This window comes from Watersipora subatra, chromosome 1, assembly GCF_963576615.1.
Source record: "Watersipora subatra chromosome 1, tzWatSuba1.1, whole genome shotgun sequence".
Classification (NCBI taxonomy): Eukaryota; Metazoa; Bryozoa; class Gymnolaemata; order Cheilostomatida; family Watersiporidae; genus Watersipora; species Watersipora subatra.
Genome location: NC_088708.1, coordinates 9,039,661 through 9,065,495, shown reverse-complemented (window position 1 = coordinate 9,065,495; position 25,835 = coordinate 9,039,661). Strand labels below are relative to the sequence as shown.

Sequence of the window (25,835 nt, the reverse complement as noted above, 5' to 3'; positions counted from 1 at the left end):
GGGGATACTTGAGTAAAGCTCCTGTTTATCCATTACAAAGGATAAATACAAACATGTATCTATTTTATTTAAAACAAGAATAAGATATCACAGATCAATACATTCAGAAGTGTAACCAAGAAAATCAAAGCGTTTGCTAACAAGGCCTCAACTTGAATGAGATCAGTTTCTACTCAAAGATTGTCTGAGAGATTGCCCATGTTTTACTGAAACGAATAGCTGGGATTAGGGGCTGAGCGCTCATGTTTTACTGAAACGAATAGCTGGGGTTAGGGGCTGCGCCACACCAGGAGCCAATAAACTTCATGACATCTTGTAGATCAGCTCCGTGTGTCATCTTGACAGCCATGAGAAACTTGTTCCAATCATCTTTGTTAGCAGCTTTACCTGGTCGCTTGAATTCAAGTTTGTTTTTCAAAACAGGATAACCTGCAAATATATATCAATGAATGTGTGTATATAAGCAGAATAACCTACAAGTAGATAAAGACTAACCTGTACATATAAACTGCAAGTATACAGTCTGACTCGTGAATAGAGACAATGTAACCTGCAAGTTAACATCTGCAAATTAACATCTGCAAGTTAACATCTGCAAGTTAACATGTGGATTAACCTGCTAGTAAAGTTAACAAATAGCAATAAACTCTAACATCTAGAGAATCTTATTCGCAAGTTAAAACTTTCTATGAAATATTGCACCATCCTCATTTTCTCTCTTCTCTCTCCCTCATTCTCTATTTCACTGATACTTCTTGGAGAAATGAAATACGCAAAGTGTGATATGATGAGAGGCATTAGGACCAATGTCAATAACATCTTGACTTTGCATGAACCAAACCACAAGGTCCAAGTGCAAATTAGCCTTTTATACATATGAACTTGTTGAGGAATAACTAGCAACGGTGAACTCACCGGTTAGTAAGAAATATTATGCTATGCTCTCCTCAACCCAAGAAAAGCCTCAGATTAACTTGTAATGGATAAGAGCAAGCGTGAGGAAAAAAGCTGACCCTATCAGCTCAAATTACAATCATACTAAGCCATACAAGTCATCAGACCACCTAATTAAAATGTCGAAACACTGCTACCTGTTATGATGCATGGCAGAGATCGGATACCGCTGTTACCAGCTATGAGGGAAGCCTCATACGTCTCTCTTTCGTCTAGAGGCAGAGACTGCTCAACTCTCTGGTCCATGCTCACAGCGAGGACCCATTCCTTGATCTCTTCGTGTTCACTACTCTGTAAGCGGAGAGATCAATTACACAAACAAACAACAACAGTCAACACAAACATAGATGAGATAAATTCAACCAGAGGGCTGAGTATCGATTAGAGACATGTGGAGGAAGTAGAGGAAATAACACAGCTACAATCAGATTTATATAACAAAACAAAATTGATTTTCTTGGCGGAATATTTGACCAGCTCAAACTTGGGAGGCAAAGCTCATATGCAACGCTGTTGCCTTTGGGTAATACAATCAGCTACTAAAATAATGTGCGATAGAAAGAAATACAGCCTTCAACGCTTACCGAAAGATAGGCTTTTTCTGGCAGAGGCACCTCTACCGGTATATCTGTCTCTTGAAAATCAGAATTATCGAGCATATCTAATGTTCCCTCTTCTATTGCCTCAACCAGGTCCAAGTATCGGTTTAGAAAGACGAATGCCATACTTGACCAACCCGCATCCTGTAAGGAATCCAAGTCTAAAGTTAACTAAAAGCCTGAAGTAACAGTCTTAACCTGTTGGTAAGGAGCAAGAGATTCACAAAGGTGATCCAAAGAGCAAGACTAACGGCTGAAAAGAAAAAGCTGTAAAACACAGCCCAGAGCAAAAGACCCATAGACCTATTGACTATACTGACCTATTAATTAACTATTAACTGTATAGTTAATAGGTCTATGAAAAGCCCTTATTAGGGAGTAGAGCACCATGATCAGTGATTTTTCAACATTATGTAGTTATAACAACAATATCACCAGATAGCACTCTATTATAATTATTATATTACTAGCTAAATCACCTCTGAATTCCAAAGGTTCACACCTTTCTATTCTTAATAAAGTGAGAGATGACTTCAGTCCATTCACGTGGTTGTGAAATAATTTATAATTATACATTTTTATATTAACCTATAGAAGTTTTGAAGCAGAAATTATGCAGATTATTTTTGTGCTTACGTTCAGAACTAAAACGATTTTTATTTAGTAATGTAGCAATGTAGTAATTTTAGCAAATATTACAATTACATCGATGTTAAAGCGTTCAAAATGTAACGTGGTAACAGTATTGTTATATGAACTGTGATAACAGTATTGTTATATGACTTGTAGTAACAGTATTGTTATATGACTTGTAGTAGCAGTATTGTTATATGAATTGTAGTAACAGTATTGTTATATGACTTGTAGTAACAGTATTGTTATATGAACTGCGGTAATAGTATTGTTATATGACTTGTGGTAACAGTATTGTTATATGACTTGTATTAACAGTATTGTTAAATGAATTGCAACAAAATTCAATGAAAATAAATTGGATGTTTCTTACATTTTAACAATATGGAATGCTTTGCACTTTATTTAAATAAAATAGCAAATGCCCTACTTTGGCCGAGCCACCTCCCAAAATGTTAATAGTTTGACTGATTGCTAGCCTGTGCTTTGATCATCTCTCAAAGACTCAACCATAAAACTGTAAATCAGTGTATAATTGTAGAAGGGGATTCTAAAGGTGGATCCCAAACTATATGAATTTGAGAGACTTAGCCAAGAGTATAAAACTGCTCTATACTCTTAATGATACTGATAGTCACAAGTCAACCTGACAATCCTAAGCATAGCTGAACAAAAGACTTCAGTTTAGCATCGACCTGATAAAATATATGCTAGACCAAAGCTCAGCGTCAACCAGCCTAGAAACCAATTGGCCCTAAAATATGTGAGAGTATCACAAAATAAATAAATGATAGGCTAGGCAAAATCATACCTTGCACATGATACCGGCTTCATAGAATGCTTTATCAGCAGGAATGATATCCGTGTGACGTAAGATGGAGACGGCCATCTTTGTAGCGATTGGTTTAAGCTGTTCGTGTCCCATCGCCGCTGACCTTGTTGCATAGTAGTGAGCTATGAGTAAGATTGTCTCGAAATATTCATGTGGCGGCGAGTTGGACTCGGATGACTTCGCCATATTCTCACACTACAATGTACATCATCTATCATCATCTTCATCTATACATATACCGGTATATGAATCTCAGTGTTTGTTTGTCTGTCATCCGTGTGTCCGGTTATAGCGATAAAATTATAAGAACAAAAACCGCTCCGCACTAGATTCTAGTATATCATATAACATGTAATAGTACACTACCAAGGCACATTATATACCATATAACCTTTCACAATTTATCACCTCTTATAGTACATAGAGACTGCTTATTCATTGTGCTGTTTAGTATAACGAGTCATCAACTGGCAATCTCCAGAGATTGAAAGCTCTTGCGAGAGGCTTACAATATTATCAATAACCTGTATAATAAGCAGTATAATTCTCTGAATTCAGTAGAAAGCAAGGAGCTTACGAGATCATGAAGCATATCTCTAAGGTCAGCCCAAGTTCTGTAGGCATCGGCTTTCATCAGGTCTTTTGCTTTCAGCATGTCTGATGCAATTCGCTTATATATATTGTAGTTTTGTGAATATGGCGGAGTTCCGTGTTTAACATATAAGTCCATCGCCGCCTCTGATTTACCCTCTTTTATCAGCATTGTTGCGTATAAGGCTACATACTTGTGCAGTACTTTGAAGTTGTCCTGTAAATTAAACAAAATCGCAATTTAATAAACAGTTAAAATTAACTAGCGATTTAAGAGAAAATGTTGTATTTATTGAGAACCAAGCTCGTTCATTTCCACGCTAAAAGTCAACATACTTATCTATATATATATATATTCAAAACTTTGCAAATATAATAAAAAATTTATAATAACTTTTTTTATTTTATAGATTTTCATAATACAGAAATATGATAAAGCATAGATAGTCTTAGCTAGTATAATATAAAAAAATATATAGCAGTATAAAAAGCCGCCGCCCTGCATCATGGGAATGCCAAATACAAAAAATTAAAAAAGGTAAAATTTTTGATAAAATGCGAAAAATCATACAATCTGGTCCACAAAAGTTTTCCTCATCACATTTTAAATAATGCACCCCTTCACACAGCGGCATGCACTGATTAAATGCAAGTACTAATTCTTGAGAATACACCGATTAGACAACTAAAATATCTGTATGAGCCAAGAAAACAATGTGGCAAGGGTTCTTACCATGCCAGCCGCTGTAGAGATGCACTTATCCCACTGACCGTTTTCAACATACATGTCTAGGGCTGCCTTCACATCTACGCCAACCAGCTACAAGAACACGCTCTAATTGTAAATAAAAGTTTTTTTCAATAACAAATATTTGTGAGATCGATAGCTGTGACAGTAGAATTCATCTAACATCAACTGTTGTATTTGTAGTGACAACCTAGTATGAATATATTGTCTAGAGGCTAGTCACAGATCTCAAACCTGAGCAACAAGAAACAAAGAGAACCTTGATGCATTAGCTACAGTACACCTGCTAAATATATCTAAGCGTGATTAAAAGAAGGAAGCAAACGAAGAATGCCGATGGCTCCCCGAAGGCTGAGTCAATAAAATTTTTACATCTTCCGCTTTTCCTGTTCCTTTGAGATATTCTTTGTATCTATCATCGACGTAAGGCTCGTATCTAGGCTCCAGTTCCTTCGCCACCTTCTTGGCTTTGTTCCACTCTTTGCCATCCATAAGGGCGTCGATCGCTTCTTTAACCATGTCCACCTGCAGGTACATCTCAGCCGCCTACAACCAAAACATTGTCACTTAAACGAGATATTCCTTGACAACACTTCCTGCTCAAGGAACAACTACATAATTTCTTTAAACCAGATAGGTATTTCACCCGTTAGACAATAAGATTTCCTGAGTATTGCCGAAGGAGTCTATGAGAAGAGCAAACACAGCAAAGCAATGGTACTATTTCTTGACAAGGGCCATCAACACCAGTTGGCACAACTCAGATGAGACAACAGATATGCTGAGGCTAGATCGCTTGAGTGAGCAGGTGTTTGAAGAGGTGAGCAGGTGTTTGAAGAGGCTGACACAGCCATAAAGAATTATAAGTATTTCAAGTGGCTGATAACTAGAGTGAGTTGTCTTATCTCTCTCTCTGAATAAGTATCTATGACCGACAGAAGACAGCATTAGTTAGAATGAACGTACATTACTGTGTTTATCTATGCCGATCAGCATCGGAGCGACGTGCTGTATAACTTGTACAGCCTTCTCTGGGGGCAGGAACTTGACGGCGAGCTGGCAAGCCTGGAGATAAAATATAAAAGTACTTTAGGCAGTAAGAAAAGGAAACTACGGTATACAATGTATAGTTCATTTATGATTCCATGCTGACATTGAACAAAACAGGATTTAGCACCGAACATTAGCTGAATGATACCTAGACTAAAAAATTTAAGCATGTTTTGCTTTGAAATAAAATATGAGCAGGCAATAACTTAATAAGCCAAAATTGTTTAAATTAACAGTAATTGTAAGATGCATGCTAGAAGTGTACCTACAGTTGTGAAATCACAGATTAAATCACAGATCATATGCGCATAGTTGAAAATTGAAACGTAAAATTAAGAAGAAAGTGTGCATTCGATATTTTGGACATCGAACGCGGACATACTTCAATTGATGTTATAATGAAATGTATACAAATGCGATCACAGGTAAGATGAGCACATGTAACCAAGAGAGCACAATCATATCGGTGTAAAGATAAAAAGCATAGTTATATAGTTGTGGAGACAGAGAGCATGCATATATAGGTGTGGAGACAAAGAGCATGCATATATAGTTGTGGAGACAGAGAGCATGCATATATAGTTGTAAAGACAAAAAGCATAGTAATATAGTTGTTGAGACAGAGAGCATGCATATATAGTTGTGGAGACAGAGAGCATGCATATATAGGTGTGAAGAGGGTGTGTATAGGGAGCAGACATATTTAGCTGTGGAGACAGGGAGCAGACATATATAGTTGTGGAGACAGGGAGCATACGTATATAATTGTAGAGAAAGAGAGCATACCTACATACCGATAGTTATGCAGACAGAGAGCATACGCATATAGTTGTGGAGACAGAGAGTATACATATATAGTTGTGGAGACAGAGAGTATACATATATAGTTGTGGAGACAGAGAGTATACATATATAGTTGTGGAGACAAAGTACAAGCACAAAATGAGAACACGAATAGCATACACAAGAAAAAGGCCTCAGCGGCTAAAGACTTGCAAAGATTTTAATGCCATACCTTTAGCCAACATTTCTGCATGACATTCTGATCATTGGTTTGCTGTTGGTTGACCTTGACATAACATTCAATAGCCCGCAGATGCTCTCCTGATGACTCCCATTCTTTGGCCTGCTGTACTAATGTCTCTGCCCCTCTATAAATGTACAAGTTCACAGAACTCATGTTGAAAATAGCCATGACATACCCAATACTCACAGTTGACCTTGAACCTGTAAGACCACCCACCTTGTAGATTTATCCATCATATCCCTTTCGTACTCATCCTGCAGTTGTGGCAACTTGTGAGGCAAGTACTCCTTGGCAACTCTCAGCACATCTTGCCACATGCCAGCCTCACGGTAAAACTTGACAGCAAGTTCTGGACGCTGCGCTCGTAGCAAGAAAGATTCAGCTCTAGTGAGTAAAAATTTACAAGTTGTTCAAACAGAACCAAATTGAAAAAAAATTAATAAAATTTAACTATTTGAAAACTTAAACCAAGAAGGAGTAAGAAACGTACTTCTGGAACTCGCGGGCCTCAAAGGCATGTCTGGCTTGCCCTACTAGAACATCACTAACAGAGTCCGGGTCATGCTCTTCAGCAACTCTCTGCGCTGCTTCCCAATTCTGGCTGTGTACGTACATGAGCACCGCCTCCTTTGGCTTGCTGCCAAATCAATATTGCGACAAGTTATGGCTAGTAAAAGTGTTGGAATAAGTCATGATGGAACTACTCAGTGTCATGATATGTCTTGACTGTTCAAAAGTCATTCGCAGTTTTAGACAACTGAACTAAGTACCCAGAAGGCATGACACTACTTCATTGTATAGACTACCTAAAAATTTTTCTTCACATTATTAATTGAGAAAAATACACCATCTCACTTGTTAGCGATATTGACAATATCCAGCCATCCACCTGCTGATGAGTGTCATCTAGGTTCAGTCACTGACCAGCTAACAAATGTCAACATTATCCAGTCATTCACCTGTTAGTAAGTATTGCTAATGTACTCACTCACCTAGCTTTAATAAAACACTGTTCAGCCTCCTGAAATCGGCCTTCGTCTTCCAAATACATGGCTTGCTTTAGGTGTATGTCTGGTAGTTTCGCTTTCATCGCGGTGTTGGCAAGATCAAATGCAAACTCGAATGAACTGAAATTAAGTACATCAACTGTAAACTTCTAAGAGCGCAACTAAACAGAATTCGTTTTAAACGACAAAAAAAGATTCTCCAGTTCTTCTTACCAGTTCTCTGCTGCATAGTCAATGGCTGCCTCTAGTAGACCAAACTTGGTGAGGAGTTTGACAGCGGAATCCCCTCCAAGACTCTTAGCCCAAAGGTAGGCTACTTGTTTAGCTGCGTTCTGTCCTCCGTGTGCCTTGGCCACCTAATACAGACCAATAGAACCTACTCATAATCACAGACTGGGCAGACATCACAAGACATCTCAGAATCACAGACAGTTCTTCACTTTGTTCTACATAAAGCTCTCATTGCAACAGCATTATCAAACAACATCAACAAACTCGATATATAAAAATATGTTTTACGAATCAGCAAAAATGGCTGGAATGTACAGCTAGTCACAGACCCTGTAGGCTTCGTCCCACATGTCCTTCTGCCTGTACATGTTAATACACTGCTTCCAGTCTCCTCCCTCTATGAAGTAATGTTCGGCCTGTCTGAAGTTGTCTTCTTCCATAAGTGTCTAAAAATACAAAAGTTAACGAAAGATACGTATGTGACATATGTTATGGGGTGAACTGTTTGTCTTTTGTGAGCTCCCATGGGTCTGTACAAACAAGGAACTGCCTTTCGTTATACACATGGTTAGCTCGGGGTCAATGTCAGGCAGCATGCCCTTCATCACAGTGTTTATAGCCTTTTATAAGGTTCGTAACTTTCTTTCCATCAATGGTAACAAAATCTATATAAATTATTCATCTTTTTGAATTTGGGAAAACGTTTTAGCATTAAACAAATGTGAAAACTCTAGTGGTAAAAACAGCAGACAATGTTCAAAATAAAATCCAGAGACAGCAGCATCGCAGACTTACTCTCGCCACGATCAGGTGTGTCTCTTGCGCCCTGTCTTTGTAGTAGGTCTTAACTAGTCGAATCATATCATTCCACATCTTCTTGCCCTTGTACATGGCTATTGCATGATCTGGCTCCTTCACAGTCACATAGAGCCTTTCCGCATCTTTTAACTTGCCCTGACTCTCTAGGGCTTTGGCCTGCTCTATGTACATGCCTGACACCTGCTCTGGCTTCATGCATGTCGTGGCCAGCTTCAAAGATATGAGTGATACACGTGCAACCAGTCAATTTGACCTAAGCAGATCATACAACAGTGCCACAAATTCTGTTTTCTAACCTGACCAAAAAACCTGATTCCATTAGTCAGTTCAAGCGACTACTGGTAAATGGAAAGTTTTGGTGTTGTCTCCTCCTAACTGTTGTTCATACAGCAGTGGTTCCCAACCTTTGAGTGAGTGAACCCGAAGAGTTCAACGAAACAGTCTCATGGCTTTTGACTAAAGTAGCACATTTGATTAAATTTACGTGTATTATATATGACTGTTTAACTGGCAAGAAGTGCACATGTGGCACTTGGGGTTCAGTACTTCCAACCAGATTGAAAAGATCAACTGCCTTAGGATTTTGTGGGCCTTTTCTACCACTAAAGAGAAAACAAATCTTTAACTCTCACTTACTCTGTGGGCTTCTTCCCATTTACCAACATCGTTATACATTTTAATGGCCTCCTCTGTAGCTCCAGCTCCTATGAAAAACTGTTCTGCTTTCTCAAGTTCATTGACAGAGGCAAAATGCTTAGCTATCTTTATGTAGTAGCGTACAGCACCCTCCGAGTCACTCGCCACGGACAGAATCTGCACTGCTTTGTTCCACTGCCTTGAGTTTATTGCAGCATCTACAGCCCTCATTGTCGACCTGAAACATGATTCAATGAAACTTTATCAACATCTTTACCAACAAATTGTTTTACGGTCAGCAATTCTCCGACAGCTTGACTTAAAAAAAATATTGCAAATTTTGATTTCAACATACTTTTTTTCTGTTATACTAACGTACTCAGAAAATGAGCCATAGCCAGCATAAATTGACTTAGAGTAATCTTGTCTGCTCCGTAAAATCATCTACTTGCAGAAGGTTTAATCACTTAAAATGAGACCACAAAAGGGTGTTGAAATAACTAGGGAGGCATGGAGAGAATCTCTTACCCAGCCTCAATAAAGTGATTGATGGCTGCATCAAGCTGCTTCTGCTGCACCAGGTGCTCTCCCCACTCCTCCTCCAGCTTTGTTACTTTTTCCGGGAAAGCGTAGCGTGCCAGCTCAACAGCTGTGACAGCCATAAACACTCTCTCAAATTCAAAGCGTTACTTCTTAACATATGGCAAAGTTGATGTAAACAGGACACTCACCAAAGAGTGTCTATTGATTACAGAAGAACGTATCAAAGCGAAAACACTTAACTCAGCTTCATCTGCACAGATCTTGTTAAACTGCCTAAGAGAATAAACAAGACATTGTCACAGACGTTGAGCATCCTCCAACTGTCAAGTTGGTTGTTCAAAAGTTAGAAATAGAATGTTTGTTTCACAACTACTGTTATGGTACCTTGTCTGAAAGCTTTTCCTCTTCGGTAGCATTCCATGGCGTGCTGATAATCACGAATCTTCTCATAGAGATTACCTGCTCTTTCGTAAAACTCGCCTTTTAGCAGTGCTGAAGCTATGCGAGATATCAGCTCACCATTTTGAATGAAATCCTACAGAGGGTAAAAAAAGACCATAATGTTGGCTGTTTCTTGCCCTTAGAAATATAGCACATCGAGCGGAAGCTTTGTGTATTTTTATATTTTGTCAAAAATGTCAGGTGAATTCTGGGCTATATCAAAAACACGAATGTTAAATAACCTAGATATTTTACAATGATTTAACTAAGTCTATCATAAAGCCTGTAGGAGTTGTCTTACTAATAACTATTGATAACTTTAGAAGTACATAGACATGTATTAGAGGAACAATAGACTCACTTCTCTGCTGGTAGCAAGACGAGCAGCTTTAGCTGGCAAGCCTGCCTTCATATAAAGTTGTATGGCAGCCATGTCATCTCCCTCCTTCTCTTTAACCTCTCCAGCCTTCTCCTCCTGTAACACCATTGAATGCTTGTGAGAACAGGTGCAAGAAGCTTAAAGCAGTAAATAACAGCATCCAGATACTTGATGTCAAAGAATCCTATATAAGTATAAACTAAAATGCACAGTTTTTTCAATATATTTATATTACAATAAAAAATGCAATTGACGAAAATACCTGAAAACTAATGTAGGCTCAGTGAGTTTGAAGTTATCCTCACAATGACTAAATTGAGCTATTGTTCAATGCAACTGCCTTTTTAACTAAAGAGGTTCAATCTAATAGTCAATTATGCTGCCTGACTGTTTAGCAAACTTTTGCAATATCAGCAGAATTTAGACTCACTTGATGTGTCTCCATCAGCCACTGGTAGTAATTCTTCCTAAGTGTCTGTAACTCAGGGTGACCTTTCGCCTCGGCAACTTCAATGGCAGCATCCCACTTGTGAAGAGACTGGTACATCTCCATTGCTTCCTCAATGTCATTCTGACAAACAATTACTTTTACTAATAAATACAAAAACCTTTACAATAAATCATGGAATTATTGTAATGTTGCTAGATGACATAAATACTGAAGGGTTCGCAGCAAGGGTTATTGTTCTAACAAGATTGAGTAGACAACTTCTAAATTATTTTCTGTAAGAATACCTGCTCTAGGTAGATGCCCTCAGCCAGTTTGAACTGCTTGTCTAGGATGGCGAGTTTAGCTCTGACCTTGTAATGCTGGTAGTCATCTCCGGCAGCCATCTCATTGATCTTCTGTAAACTTTTCATTTTTGACACGTCTCTCAAGGCAGCAAAACATCTATAAAAAGTTCAGATAGCAAGTTTTAAGTTTAACCCACAAAATAGCTTTTATTAGAAGAATTTTATTACAAGCTATACTACAGCTGTAAGCATTACTTGAGGTTATAGTTCCTAAAAAAGACAAAAATATTATATTAATCATTCTTAAAAATTGATAAAATGGCTAAAAACAGTTAATGCTGTACAAAAAATAATTCTATTGTAATTTGAAAACTAAACACGCAGACGCAGTACATTTAGCAAGAGCAACAACTCTTAACTGATTACAACCTTTCAGCTATGTGCAGCTGGCTTTTCTCCAGCGACAGCTTGCTCAGACTCTTCCACATGGCCTCTGTCTCTGGTGCCATCTCCAGGCCTTCCAGGTAGGAAGCAGCTCTACATGACGCAAAGTGAAATTTTGGGAAATTGCAAAAAATATGTAAGAATGCTATTAGTTACAGATTGATTTCACCGTCATTTGCTCTCTGATGACTCCATAATGTGTGTGGTTGGTAAACCATTAGATCACACACTGTGGTTGTTTCCATGCCTATTCCACCCACAGTATCATCCTTTAAAACTGTACCACATGGCATCTCTAATCCGAAATAATCTAGATTAGCTAAAAAATTCTCAAAAATGGGTGGAAGATTACTGAATATTAGTTAAAATTCAATTATAAAATATCGACGTATAGGTCTACCCAACACTCCACCCTCACCATTTCTCACGTCATTCAAATACCTGGAAAGATTACACTAGTTTTTGAACAGTTAGCGACAGTCTAGATAAACCAGGGGCTGCAGGTTGCCCGCCCCTGGTCTAGATAGACTGTTCTGCCGAGATTCTTGCTGCTTGTGTGCGAGCCGATGATTAGGTGATTTGCTAAAATATTGATTGACCGACGCACATTAAAAAAATCTTTAGTGGCAGATGACTCAAATTGTACAAAGAATTTGGACAAACTGCAGTTAGAACTTATTCAACTCGCAAACAATCACATCCAATCACAACAGATCAAGTGTAAATGAACCTTCACTCAAACTTACTGCTTCAGAGCATTGTCTCTGCACAGTTAAATGTTGACACCTCAAAACGTTGACACCCCAAAATGTTGACACCCCAAAATGTTGACACCCCAAAATGTTGACACCCCAAAATGTTGACACCCCAAAATGTTGACCCCTTAAAATTTTGACCCCCCAAAATGTTGACACCCCAAAATGTTGACACCCCAAAATTTTGACCCCCCAAAATGTTGACACCCCAAAATGTTGACCTCCCAAAATGTTGAGACCCCAAAATGTTGACACCCAAAAATGTTGACACCCCAAAATGTTGGCACCCCAAAACGTTAACACCCCAAAATGTTGACCCCCCAAAATGTTGACACCCCAAAATGTTGACACCCCAAAATGTTGAACCCCCAAAATTTTGACCTCCCAAAATGTTGACACCCCAAAATGTTGACACCCCAAAATGTTGACACCCAAAAATGTTGACACCCCAAAATGTTGACACTCCAAAATGTTGACACCCAAAAATCTAGCCACAAGAAATAGAAAATAACCGATAAAGAGTACAGTCGTAACCTGTTGTACATATTTCAGCTGCAGAAACTTGAAAGAGCGGAGTAAATCCCAAACTCACCTGAGATAATCTTCATCATCTATCGCTGTTCCGAACTCAATCAGCTGATCATCGAGGGCGTAGGATACCGTCCCCAATCCTTCATTCACGAGGACCACAGTTTTTTTATCTTGTTTCTCAATGTCCACGATATCTCCCTAAAATGATGTTTTACAAACTACAAATTCAGGGTAAAAGGGAATATATTTAATTAATGTTTTTGACAACAGCTAAACCACAACATAGCCCAAGAAATAATTCTGCTACACGAGTGACCAACAACATTGAGCAACAGTTAAGGTAGCTTTGTCACCCAACGCTGATTACCTGATGGGGATTATCCCAGCTAATCTCAGTGTAGAATAAGTTAGCAAACTTTGTAACTGATTAAAGGCAAGTAATTAGAGAAGGATTATTCGCACCTTGATTTCAAACATGGTGACTCTCTCCGGAGAATCTATGTTGTACCAGATGCATAGATTGTTACGATTTTGAGCGACCACCACGTCGCTGTCGGGCACCCACTGCACATAGCTGCAGTAGTTGAGTACTGTGCTCTTTGTACCGCTGCCGATATCGTATATGTGCAGCTACAACCAGATATTTTAATGTATAACACAAAATAAACGAAACGAAGCGTATGGCTAGCTGTAAATCACTCTCTGAACTTGCTATCAGCTGAGTATAAACACAGACCAAAATCACGGACTAGATCAATACTTGGCCACCCAATGAACAGCTGCAAAAGATATCAAATCCAGCCTTGTCCAAAATTGTAAACCAAACTTGCAATTTGAAATACAATCGAGTACACAAATAAACATCCCTAAACATACATGCGCAGATGCACAGCTCAAGTGTGTTTTTATCTGTAAATGCGTCATTTCGTTGAAATGTAACACTCTTATGAGGTATTTAGTTTACGAAATCAAACAGCTAGTCTAGATACGGCTAATCTACATGTATGTTTCATATGGTATCTTCTCCTATCATTGGTCAGCTAGATTATACAAAAAATAATATCGTGATTAATAAAACAATGAAATCGCAACAAGCAAAGATTGAAAAAATATCTTTGGTGATTTCAAATAAAAGCTTTTTAGCTGGTTTAATCGCTAAATAAAACCATTGCAAAATGTTGACGCAGAACATAAGCTAACGACAAAAGCTATAATCCCTGATTCAATTAAAAGGTTTAACCAACGACTGGAAGCAATCAGCCTGCCTTACTGTTGACCAGCAACTTTCAACTAATTGATATAACCAATGAGATCAGCTGAAGCCTCGCTGGCACTCAGTGACTTTCCAAGTTTAAATCAACAACCAGGCCACACCTTTCACTCCCTCCACCCACACATCTATGAAATCCTTTTTGAGGAAAACGCACTGAATAGTATACATTCCTTCATCACTGATTGGTCAACAACGCAGCACCCCAACAACACAAGATGTAAATGAGTGCCAACTTTAGGGAACAAAAAATTAGGAAGATAAAAGCTAACATTAAATAAATAAGACAACTCGCTATAAATCAGGTTTACTGTCATGTACCAATGACTAACCTGAAAATGATGAGACAAAGAACAGACTCATGACCCACAGCCAGGAAGTACCCCATTGTGAGTATCAAGTCAGACGAAAGCTTAAGCTCTCACTTCTATTGTCTCTCAGCAATGAACTTGAATACTCTAAAGTTGTGGTCTCATCATTGAGCCCCTCTCATCAATGAGTTAGAGCCATTTAGTATGAAAAGGTCTTTGTTTATTGTCTGATCAGACCAGCCATAGCAGAAGTGACTAGTGTGTTACACTCTGTATGTAATGCGGAGCTCAACCTACCCTCAACCTTTTATCCCGATATAGAAGTTTTCGTCCCGTTTCATTCATCTCCAACCAGTCTATCTTGGAATCATGGTTGATGGAGCCAAGAGTGATTGACGTGGTTAAATCAACTGAAAGCGCAAGGCGTTAAATTTATTGTTTAGACACCAAAAATAACAACAAAGAAAATGAATACCCAGCAAGGGAAAATGTATAATCTACAAAGAAAAAATGAAAATATATTTGTTTCTAAATCCGCCAGAGTAAACAATTTGGCAACGGAATTATTTGTGATTTTCCTAGCAAGTTCATCCTGAAGTGTGAACTGGTTACCGTATTTAAAAACATGAAAGATGAATTAGTGGTAACTAGACAAAGAGAATGGTCAACATCTGGCTGTCTGGTCACGCGACCAGAGAGCCAGATATGACTATGTAAAATGATTCTGCGAAGGTCACTGGAAGGTGAGACTTACCAATGGCAGGTTACTGGAAGGTGAAACTTACCAATGGAAGGTTACTGGAAGGTGAGACTTACCAATAGAAGATCACTGGAAGGTGAGACTTACCAATGGAAGGTTACTGGAAGGTGAGGCTTACCAATAGAAGGTTACTGGAAGGTGAAACTTACCAATGGAAGGTTACTGGAAGGTGAGACTTACCAATAGAAGATCACTGGAAGGTGAGACTTACCAATGGAAGGTTACTGGAAGGTGAGGCTTACCAATGGAAGGTTACTGGAAGGTGAGGCTTACCAATGGAAGGTCACTGGAAGGTGAGGCTTACCAATGGAAGGTTACTGGAAGGTGAAACTTACCAATGGAAGGTTACTGGAAGGTGAGGCTTGCCAATGGAAGGTGAGACTTACCAATGGAAGGTTACTGGAAGGTGAGACTTACCAATGGAAGGTTACTGGAAGGTGAGACTTACCAATGGAAGGTTACTGGAAGGTGAGGCTTACCAATGGCAATAGTTTTCAGGTCAATGAGATAAGCAATCTTTTTGTTATCTTGCTGCTTCCTCTCATTCAGTCGAATGCTGATCAGATGTGGGTTCATGAACTCTGTGCGAACTGAACCGAGAATCTCTGAAGTACCATACTCAACCAGTGTCAGCTCTCCGGCGTTGAATATCATGCACACCTAAAAGATTACAAAATCACCCAAGCATCATTTCTCAGAATGTAAGCTAGCATTATATGCTAGCAAAGGGACAAGTTTAACATACGCATATTACTTACGGACTCATTCTCAAAGTAGAACTTTTCATTTCCACCTGACTGTTGCCATGGTACTTCACTCAACTTGGCAGACGTAAGATCCCCGAGCAAGAGAGTATCTGAAGTGTGTCCAACCAGATACCGATCATTACCAAGAATTTTCACATCATCAATCTCGTAGCCATAGTATGACTTGAGGGTTATCTTAGTGTTGGTCTGGAGATTGAGTACAAGCACCTGCAATAACTCTGTCAGTATGAAAGTTGCCCACTTTATCACATGACATGATAAAAATGACCACCCAAGATGACAGTAGTGAATGCGGAAGTGTTGAAAGCTTATACACGTGATAAATGGTTGCGCAAGTAGGTATGTTCATGAATCAGCTTATGAGCAAAGAATTGTTATAAAAATCCGGATTTCCCTGCAGAAACAAACACAGGATATATAGCGCATTGAATGGAGAGGAAATGGTGAGGGAGGTGAGAATCTGTAACAATTTTTTGACTCAAAAACTAAAGGGTTGGCCTGTTTTTGCTTACGACAGATTTCAACACTATTGCATGGGTGTTATATATATACTGTCTTGATGATAGCAAGCCCGATTTAGACAGCCATCGTAGAAGGAATAGGCGTACGATGAATCGCTTGTAATTGTACACGCTGAGGAAATCTGTGTCTCTTTTGAGCAAAGCGATAATACAAATTTTAAACCGCAGATTTTATTTTTAATGAAGGTGCTACTCCTATTTAACTTGTATTAGTCTCAACACTTCAAACTTAATATGAATTAATATAAGGAAGTTAGTAGGGCCAATAATTACAATATCAATTAATATTTAGAAATATTTAAAAAAGACAAAAAAGCATAATATTGACTTGCATGCATAAATGTTAGACCACAACATAAATGTCTTGCAAAGTATAAATTTAAACTATAATAAGAACCATATTTGTCTGTTCAAAGCCATGGCTAAAGGTTAAAGAAAATGCTTTTAACAGGATTCGAACTCCTAACCCTTGGCTTGGTAGACCGACACTAATCTACACAAAATCTACCACCTTCCTGCATTTTGGAATAATTATACATGTATAGTTAGTTATTACAGCCGACAATTTCTCACGATGCACCACCATGGTACTAGTAATTATAATATATATCTCTTATGATGATCAATGAAATATGGTCGAAAGTGGTCATGGTACTGGTCAAGTTTACGCTGTTCATACATCTCGGAGTCAGCTAAAACTATATGAATACCTGGCTGAGGCCGACATAGGTCAGCTCAAACTTGTTCTTGTATGTCTGTCGTCTGAGAGCGCAGTCAAATAGCTCAACTCCTCCACATAGGGTGCCAGCCACGAGTTTAGAACCATCCTTCTTCCAACAGAGAGCAGATATGGTATAGAGATTTGGGATATCTTTTGACTTACCTTCATCCCACATAGCTTTTCGAGGGCTCCAGTTGAGCACCCGCAGCCTGACAAACGAAGACGCAAATGACATGCTAGGTGACCCAAAAAGTAGACTCTTTAGAAGTAGAAAAAAATGAGAACAGGAACTCATGAATAGTGAAGTGTGTTGATCAAGAATTATGTATCAAGCAGCTGCATAATATGCTCATTGTGAGAGCAAATAAGATCGCTTCTGCTGACCTGTCATAACTGCCAAGTACTACTGACTGTCCACTAGGGCTGCTGATGGCTACAGTAAATTCATGTTCATCCTCTTCTCTGCTGTAGTCAAATTGCTGTATAATTCGGCCATCTTGTCTACCATAGGCCAAGACACGTTTGTCACAGCCAGCAGCTACTACGGAGTTGTTGCACCATGCAATGGCGTAAGGAGGACATGAATGTTGAGCAAATTTACCCTGAAAACGTCAAAATGGATTTCAACAACAATCTACCACCATGATGTGAATACATATTATTTGTGTTCAAATCTAGCCATAAAATGGGAAGCATACGTACATTGCTGTCACCTAAGCCTTCGTCCTCAAAGTTGTACTTGATAATGGCACCATCGGCATGGCCAACAACCACAGCCTTTCCAGATGGACTGTAGATGAACACAAAAACCATGATGTTCCTACCATGCAACATGTGAGTATCACAGGTTGTGTGCACTTTACGTCATTAGCTGCTCGTTTTTATTAAACAAACCATATGATGATTTTACCAGCTTTTAGACTTGTGTAAACAAGAACAATACTCCTACCTCGAAGCAATGGAAACAACATAAGAACTCCCTCCATAAACTTGACTCGACTTATTAGTCTTGGGATTGGCAACTCTGACTTTTCCATCAGCTTGCCCATAGACAATTTGATCTCCTGGTAGCCAAACCATGCATGTGCACGCACTGGTCATTTGAAATTTATTTACGATACTCTTCTTATCATTCCTAAAACAGAGACCCTTCTTTGTCATAATATTATTACATAAAAAGCATGTAAAAATGATAATCTTTTAAACGCTAAGCTGTTTGAAAACTATTCCTATTTCTTGAAAGGATATTCGATTAGAAATATGCAAGTATGAAATAGAATCAAACGTTTTAACAGTTGAAAGATGGGAGTTATAGCACTGTAAATAGCAGCAATTAATAAATCTACAAACCAGTCATCTCCGATCTTGTAAACAAATATGATGTTGTCAGTTTGTCCCACAGCCACTCTGGAAGAATCTGGTGAAAAAGCGATAGCCTTTACGATGTAGCTTTTTTTGCCATATTTTGAGTCAATTGGCTTTGTTGAAAATTTGTCTCTTTTTTCACCTTGCTCATCAAACAATACTACAACACGATCACTGGTTGCAACAGCTAGCTTCTTGTTATTTGGTGACCATGACATTGCAGTAATCTTTGCTTCTCCTTCCTACAAATAAACATGACGATACGTTAATAAAAACACAAGTAGTTAAAAATATGTATCAGCTAGCAAGTCAAAATCACTTTAAAATAATCAATTATGGTCTGACGACAAACCATGTATTTGTTACAAAACAATAAAGTCCCAAGAGCGAATCAGAAATGAAATATTTGTTTAGATAGATTTGCTTGGTCAAATACTTACTTACTTACTTTCCAATTGATCCTAAGCGCCAGTTCAAGGCATGTAGGGTATATTAACCTGTATCACCGTGTATTAACTGAGCTCTGAGTAAAGTGAATCAAAGTATAGTTGTTTGCATAAAATGAGGGTAATAAAGTGGTAAAAACTATATATATGAGTATTTATGTATCATCAGTCCGATTGTCTAAGGCCAAAGGTGATGTAAATGATATATATGAGTATTTGTGCATATCAGTGAGTATTATCAGTCTAATTGTCTGTGGGCGGAAAATATACTTTAACTTGGTTTTTAATGCGATTGTAAAAGCTAAATCGCCACACATTTGTTCGGTGTTGGGGGCTTAATATCTTACTTCTAGTGTCATGTGTCACAGGCAAGGTTAGAAAAAACTACGGTTTTAATGAAAAAACCAGGTTTTTTTGGGTTTAAACCGGTTTTTATGGTTTTTATAATTTTACCAAGGTTTTTGCAATTTTAAGGCTAATTAACATCACTTACTATAGCTGCATGATTGAGTATTGAACATACCTATGTGGAATCATCTGTTAAAGATGGTACTGTGGGAGTTGTTATGGGAAAAAAGAGAGAAACATGGAAATTTTAGAATGAGTATAAATCAAACGTGATCGATGTAATACAGAGCAGAAATCTTATCACATAAAGTGAATATTTTACATACAGCTCTATGTATAAGTAGGAACTTTAATCCCAGTGATTAGTCATGTGGTAGTGTAGAGCAGAGCATAATGCAGATGCGTTGAGAGTGTTTGGAGCAGTGGCAGATGACTCAACTTCTATCACCTGAATATTAGCATCACTGTCTAAATTGGTGTTTTTAGCTTGACATTTTGCAACGTGAGCTTTAAGCCTATCTGCGTGACCTCGCGTTACGACAGCACACCTATTACATTTTGCCTTAAAACCTTTGCCTTTCAAAACACAACAAACTTGATAAACTGAATTCTAACAATCCAACTACTTCGGCTTGTGCCCAATAAATAAAATATTAGTTTGCAAACTTAAAGCTTTTGCCCAAAAGGATTTTATTGTTTTAATTTCTAATTATAAGTAATCCTTTCTCACTGGCCAGACTTGAGAAAGTATTCATTCATTATTAGAGACGATGATTGGATTAGTATATTTCACATGGTTTTTATATTTCATCAGTAAAGAGATCATCATATCTCTTGATAAAACCAATTGAAAATTAAATTCACTAATTCATTGTTGTGCTAGGATTTCATGTAGGTTCAACTTGAGCTCTGCCATCAATTTACTACTGTGTCCTAAATAAACTTCCACAGCTGATAATTACATATAATTGGATTTCTACCGCACATGAACCACTAGGAGCTTATAATATTATGTTTTTCACAAAAAATAATGAAAAAACCGAAAAAACCGGTTTTTCGGGCTGGTTTAAACCACTGGTTTAAACCGAGCCAACCCTGGTCACAGGTGCAAATTTAATGTATTCATTTAGTTGTATGTTATAGAGACCCACTTCACTTTTTCTAAAGAATAGGGTATCCAGACTGTCTCGCCTGTCACTCAGAGAAAGAATTTCATTTTCGTCGCAGCATTCTGTTATACTAGCTCTTTTACGGAGCCAGAAGATCCATCTCAGACCATTGTTTTGGACCTTTTCAATGTTATTTGATAGTCCCATTGTGTGTGGACACCATATTTAGGTTGAGTATTCAAGGATTGGTTTGACCATGGTATTAAAAGCTATAAGCTTTGTCTTTTTTGGGGCACCAGTTAAATTTCTTTTTAGGATACCTAGTGTTCGATTCGCCTTGGCAATAACTTTGCTAATATGGGTGTCAAATGAACAATATATCAATATCTAATAGTTTTACCCAAATTAGACCTGTTTGCCCTTAAACATACAACACGTGAAATTTATTGATGAATAGCGAGCTCACTGATATCAAAAACGCTTGACCAAGACTCTTTATCAAACATCGTTTTTAGGCTTATCGAGCAACAATATTATAGTCATATGAAGTTTACCTGTGGAGGAATCCAGGTTCCGACATGCTTCAACTGCATTTTATCAAGAAAACTGAACTAAGACTGCTTTGCTAGTAAGTTTCTATGGTCGAAATCAGAACAAATCAAATAAAATGTATTTATATTTTAAACGCGGCAGATTGGCATTTTGTATCTAAGGAATGTGTATAACCTTGGAACCTTAAACAATAAAACATAGGCAATTAATAGATGTAACGCAGCAAACAATAGCTTTTTATGAGAAATTTATAAAACTCCTTACTTCTATGATTTTAACTCGTCACGGTATAACGCCGTCTAATCGTAGCTTTATGCAAAAACAGAAAAATATCGCTATAAACTTTGTGATATTTGACTATAATAATTTTCAGTTTGGTTGATAATTTTTGGATAAATTAAACTGTATTTCACTTAATTATAATTGTAATTAAAGCTCCGCAAACGCGTGTCGTGAACACCGCTGAAGCGAATTTTTCCGAATAGATGTTATTACCGGACTATGGTTACAAACCGTTTTCCGGGGTTAAAAAGTGGTGTTAATAGCTAACAATTTTACGCCTAATATTTACGCCATGGTTTATCAAAAATAGCTGGTAGGTGATGGTTGCATGTTGTCACAATTGTTTAATATCAATAATGTAATGACTTTTCAAGTTTCGTTACTGAGTCTCACAATGAACCTTTTCGACAACGTATCTTGGTAAAAATATGGTACTGTCATGCTCCATCTATACTTTTACAACCAGTTCGTAAAATGCTGCTGACTACCTTTCAAAGTTTTAGCATCTATTTTTGGTGTATCAAACAAACGTGAAAAAAGAGCAAATTGTTTTTGCAACGTCTCAAAGTTTTAACGTCTGTCAGTTTTTTGTGGCATCAAGGATACATATTAGTATTCGGAAAGTATTATAGGATATGGGAACATACCTGTCAACTCTCACGCATTGGGTGTGAGACTCACGCAATCGCCCCAAAGAAAAATGAAAATGCGTGATAGTTTTGCCCCAATTTCCACAATTTTATATATACTATCATTGATACATCAATTGCCCCAAAACCAAATCTCAAGCATTGCCTCACTCTTGGGTTGGCAGGCCTGTATGTGAAGTAGCTGTAATATTTTATAAAAAGTCAACAAAAGGTGTGGCAATGCATTATTTTTTCTGATGGGAATACCTTTTTATTATATTAGACATCAAATCCCTTTCTCAGAGTTGGACAAGGTCATTGACAAAAAATCAATTCAACATGGTCACACAGGCATAACATAGATACGAACCAACTTCAATATACATGTGCATATGAACTCAAATGTGCTATAACAGTTTTTCACTTATACTTCAAGGACTCCAAGTCTGGACTTACCAATAAATACTGACAATCGGCGATGAACAACAACATGCTGTGACTAACAAATCAATGAGCAAAGAATGCATTTCTGGTAGCGCTAAAAGGCGGTATTAGGTATACTATACCCCAAAAGGTGTTAAAAATGTATCCGTTATGGCATTAACCTTAAAATTCAAGTACCCTGCTCAAAAGTAACACGGTTGCTTATCAAGACAATATATACTATCAATTTTCTGTAGTTATGGTTGAGTACGTTTTAAAAGGGAATAAACACTGGCATGAATAAAAAACAAATAGTGCAATAGATCGCTGTAATAAACCTACATATCTAAAAATAAAAACAAAAGACTAGCTGTGAAGTTAAAATTATGGTGGAAGCCAAAACTATAATTAAAACTGATGTAAATACTTGATCAATAATTAAGCCTGTATCAAACTTTGCAGTTCAAAACATGAGCAGTTGCCCCAGTTTTACATTATATATATATGGTTCCAATATATCATTATTTAAAAATGTCATTTTAGAATCAGAGCCTAACATATACAATGGTTATAATACATATTTGTTTTATTAGGTAATGCAGATTAATGTGACCACCAAGCTTCTCATGTGACATTAACATAGTTTTTTTATTATAATGTAATATATGTGTCTGCATTCTGTAACCTGGCAATGACCAATTTCTCAGCTCGAGTGTTCACATAGTCTAGCCTAATCATTAAAAAAATTCTTTGCTGTATAAAAATAGCCTATTCATCTGTGCTGGGCACCCATTCCCAAAAGAATTACGGTTGATGTACAGCTTGTGACAAAACTCTAAACAGAATATAGAGTTTTTTAATTTGGTTGTCAGGCTTTAGGCTCTGCACCTGAACACTTTTTTGTAATTGCCCTAAATATGCATTTTATTTTTCAAGGTAATGTGAAAATGGGTAAAAAAACTTGTAAAGTAAATAATGGACTACTGCTGTCATAAACAATAACAGACCAATTATAAATGGGCTACATAAAAAAGTTAATCCGTTACAATTTTTTTAATATACTTGCCAATGAGACAGTATAAAAAAAGAGCCTTTCAATTTCTGTCTATTCAATCACGCCTCTCCGGAAGTTGTAAACCGCAATGTTGTTGCGATTATATAGTATTTCGGGGAGATCTGATTGTAGATTTTTTTGGTTTAGTATGTTGGTTTTTCCATTCGGGAGGTAAAACTTTGGGACAAGCCAGTAAAATGGTGGTATGAACATGGCAAAATCGTAGGTGTTTAAATAGTGCATCACTGAATTCTTCATTATTTGATAAGTATATGGTATGTACGAATGCAGTTAACTTATTCATGGAGAGCACAATCTTGTTGTAAGAAGTCGTTTTGAAGCTGTTTGTAACTTATTCATTATGATTACATGGCTATGAGTCTGTTTTGATTTCGACCCCCCACGAGAAATAATCTATTAGTTCGTTATAGTAACATGCTATTTTGACCTAAACACGATCTGCTAGTGCTTCAAAACCAGTATGCGAATATCAACAGTGCAACTTTCTGTGGGTCAAAAATAAACAGCCCTGATGTCACCCAAGCAGGCATCAAAGGCCAACATTTATGATACCTAATTCTATTTTTAATCAACAAAGAGGTAAGACAACTAAGAGTGTCATGTTTTTGAAGTTAACTGTTTTTCTGTTCATTGAAGTGATCATTATTTTAATTATCGTTTCGGTTGAAATGGTAAATTGTAGATTTGCCATGCAAGATGATCGGCAAAGATTGATTAGATGAAACCTTCCGGAGCTTACCAACCTGGTCAGAATCCAATTTTATATCACCATAATCAACATCGCTTCGACGAGACGGATAGTTAATAGCAGAAACTCGATCTTATTGGTGACCTTGTTTGTTTTGATTTGTGTTGGAGTGAGTGGAAGTCAACTGCGACTGACCAATCAATATACCTAATATTGCTGTTATGGAGTATGTACCAGAGGATGAGTTAATAGATTGTATTCGACAATATAAGGTGATATATGACCATAACTGTGCGGGTTTCAAAGATAAAGATAAGAAACACAGTGCTTGGGAAGAAGTAGCGCAAAAGTGCCACAGCCGCATTTCTGACTGCCAGAGAAGATATTCTTCTGTTAGGACTACGCTCTCCAGATATTTAAAATCTGTACGACCTCACACAAACTCAAAACTTGATGATGATGTAACGTTAGATGCAAAATATGGGCATCTGCAATGGCTAGTGCCATATATAAAACCTCGCCCAAACCCTATTACAAAGGAAGTTTCTGAAACTTCAGCGGCGTGTGAGAGGTCAAGGACAGAAGAAGACTCCTTGGAAGAACTGATTACATCTAGCCATGCTAGTAAGTGTCATTCAGAGTTGCTAAACTGAATAAGATGTTTTCTACTTGCCTTTGCTGGTATGTCCTAGCATACATTTTTCTCTGTACCTCACGTTATTAGCAAACAAATTTTCACAGCTGGAATGGCTGTATCATCATAGCTGGCAACTTCAAGAATTTTTTTGGTTTTTTTATGTTGATTAGTTTTTTGTGTAAATGCTTTTATTAATTCTCGCTCATGAGTATTTTACTTATTACAACTGTTGAGATTTGTTTTAGGTATATGTGATGATAATTTTGAAGTATGGCAAGTATCAAATGACAAGCCTGCGATAACACTAGACAAACATAAAAAGCAGGATTCTCATTACCCCAGAGGTAAACTCGTAAGATCTCTTAAAAGGATCAACAATACATCACAAAGCTCTGAAGATGACTGCGGGCACTTCTGCAGTTCACTTGCTGCAAAAATGCGAAAGCTATCGCCATATTGCCAGCTGCTAGCCCAACAAAAAATCCTGTCTGTTATGATGGAAATTGGCTTCAATCAAGAACCGCAATCGCGACAGACTGTAAATAGTGATGAGCCAACATTGTCGCACTTATCACCAAAGTGACATTAATTTTAAACATTGATTTAAAGTGAGAATGCATCTTATTGCATGAAGTTTTGTATCCCTCTACATATATCTACCCAATATAGAAGTTTTTCAAATCGCAATGTCGAAAAGTAAATAAAATTTAGGATTGTGAACAATGCTCCCTATTAGTGTTTTAAGCAAATGTTCTTTCTGACAGCTCACTCACTTTTAACACACGCTAATGTTTTAAGATAACTTAGTTCACTTGAACAAAATAAACTAAATCATTGGCAAAAATTATTTAGTTTAATGCAGCATATTTGACCTAATATCTACATGTATAATAACAAATAATTTAGCTATCATGCAATAATTATTGAGCAATGAATATAGACCAAAGTCACTGTGTCATTATTATGGTGCTCTAAA

The 25,835-nt window shown here is 37.5% G+C and overlaps 1 protein-coding gene and 1 long non-coding RNA gene across 2 annotated transcripts; one reads left to right on the top strand and one right to left on the bottom strand.

Moving 5' to 3' along the window:
* Positions 1–115: 115 nt before the first annotated feature.
* Positions 116–21,241, bottom strand: LOC137405948 (intraflagellar transport protein 172 homolog). The gene is made up of 33 exons (XM_068092433.1): positions 21,128–21,241; positions 18,656–18,912; positions 18,255–18,440; positions 18,008–18,095; positions 17,690–17,907; positions 17,295–17,514; positions 16,055–16,270; positions 15,776–15,956; positions 14,834–14,946; positions 13,418–13,585; positions 13,017–13,153; positions 11,655–11,762; positions 11,226–11,382; positions 10,921–11,061; positions 10,473–10,586; positions 10,055–10,205; positions 9,656–9,776; positions 9,128–9,365; positions 8,468–8,701; positions 8,002–8,118; positions 7,655–7,797; positions 7,427–7,561; positions 6,925–7,071; positions 6,651–6,818; positions 6,423–6,558; positions 5,324–5,422; positions 4,730–4,903; positions 4,343–4,429; positions 3,596–3,826; positions 2,998–3,213; positions 1,539–1,697; positions 1,092–1,245; positions 116–429 (listed from the first exon to the last, which is right to left on the bottom strand). Exons 1-33 carry the CDS (start codon positions 21,164–21,166, stop codon positions 248–250), a joined length of 5,235 nt encoding a protein of 1,744 aa, XP_067948534.1. The 5' UTR covers positions 21,167–21,241; the 3' UTR covers positions 116–247.
* A 403-nt stretch (positions 21,242–21,644) lies between these two features.
* On the top strand, positions 21,645–25,635 carry LOC137403742 (uncharacterized). Its single transcript, XR_010979615.1, has 3 exons — positions 21,645–21,720; positions 24,217–24,846; positions 25,105–25,635. It is a non-coding gene; the product is annotated as an uncharacterized lncRNA (long non-coding RNA).
* Positions 25,636–25,835: the final 200 nt, after the last annotated feature.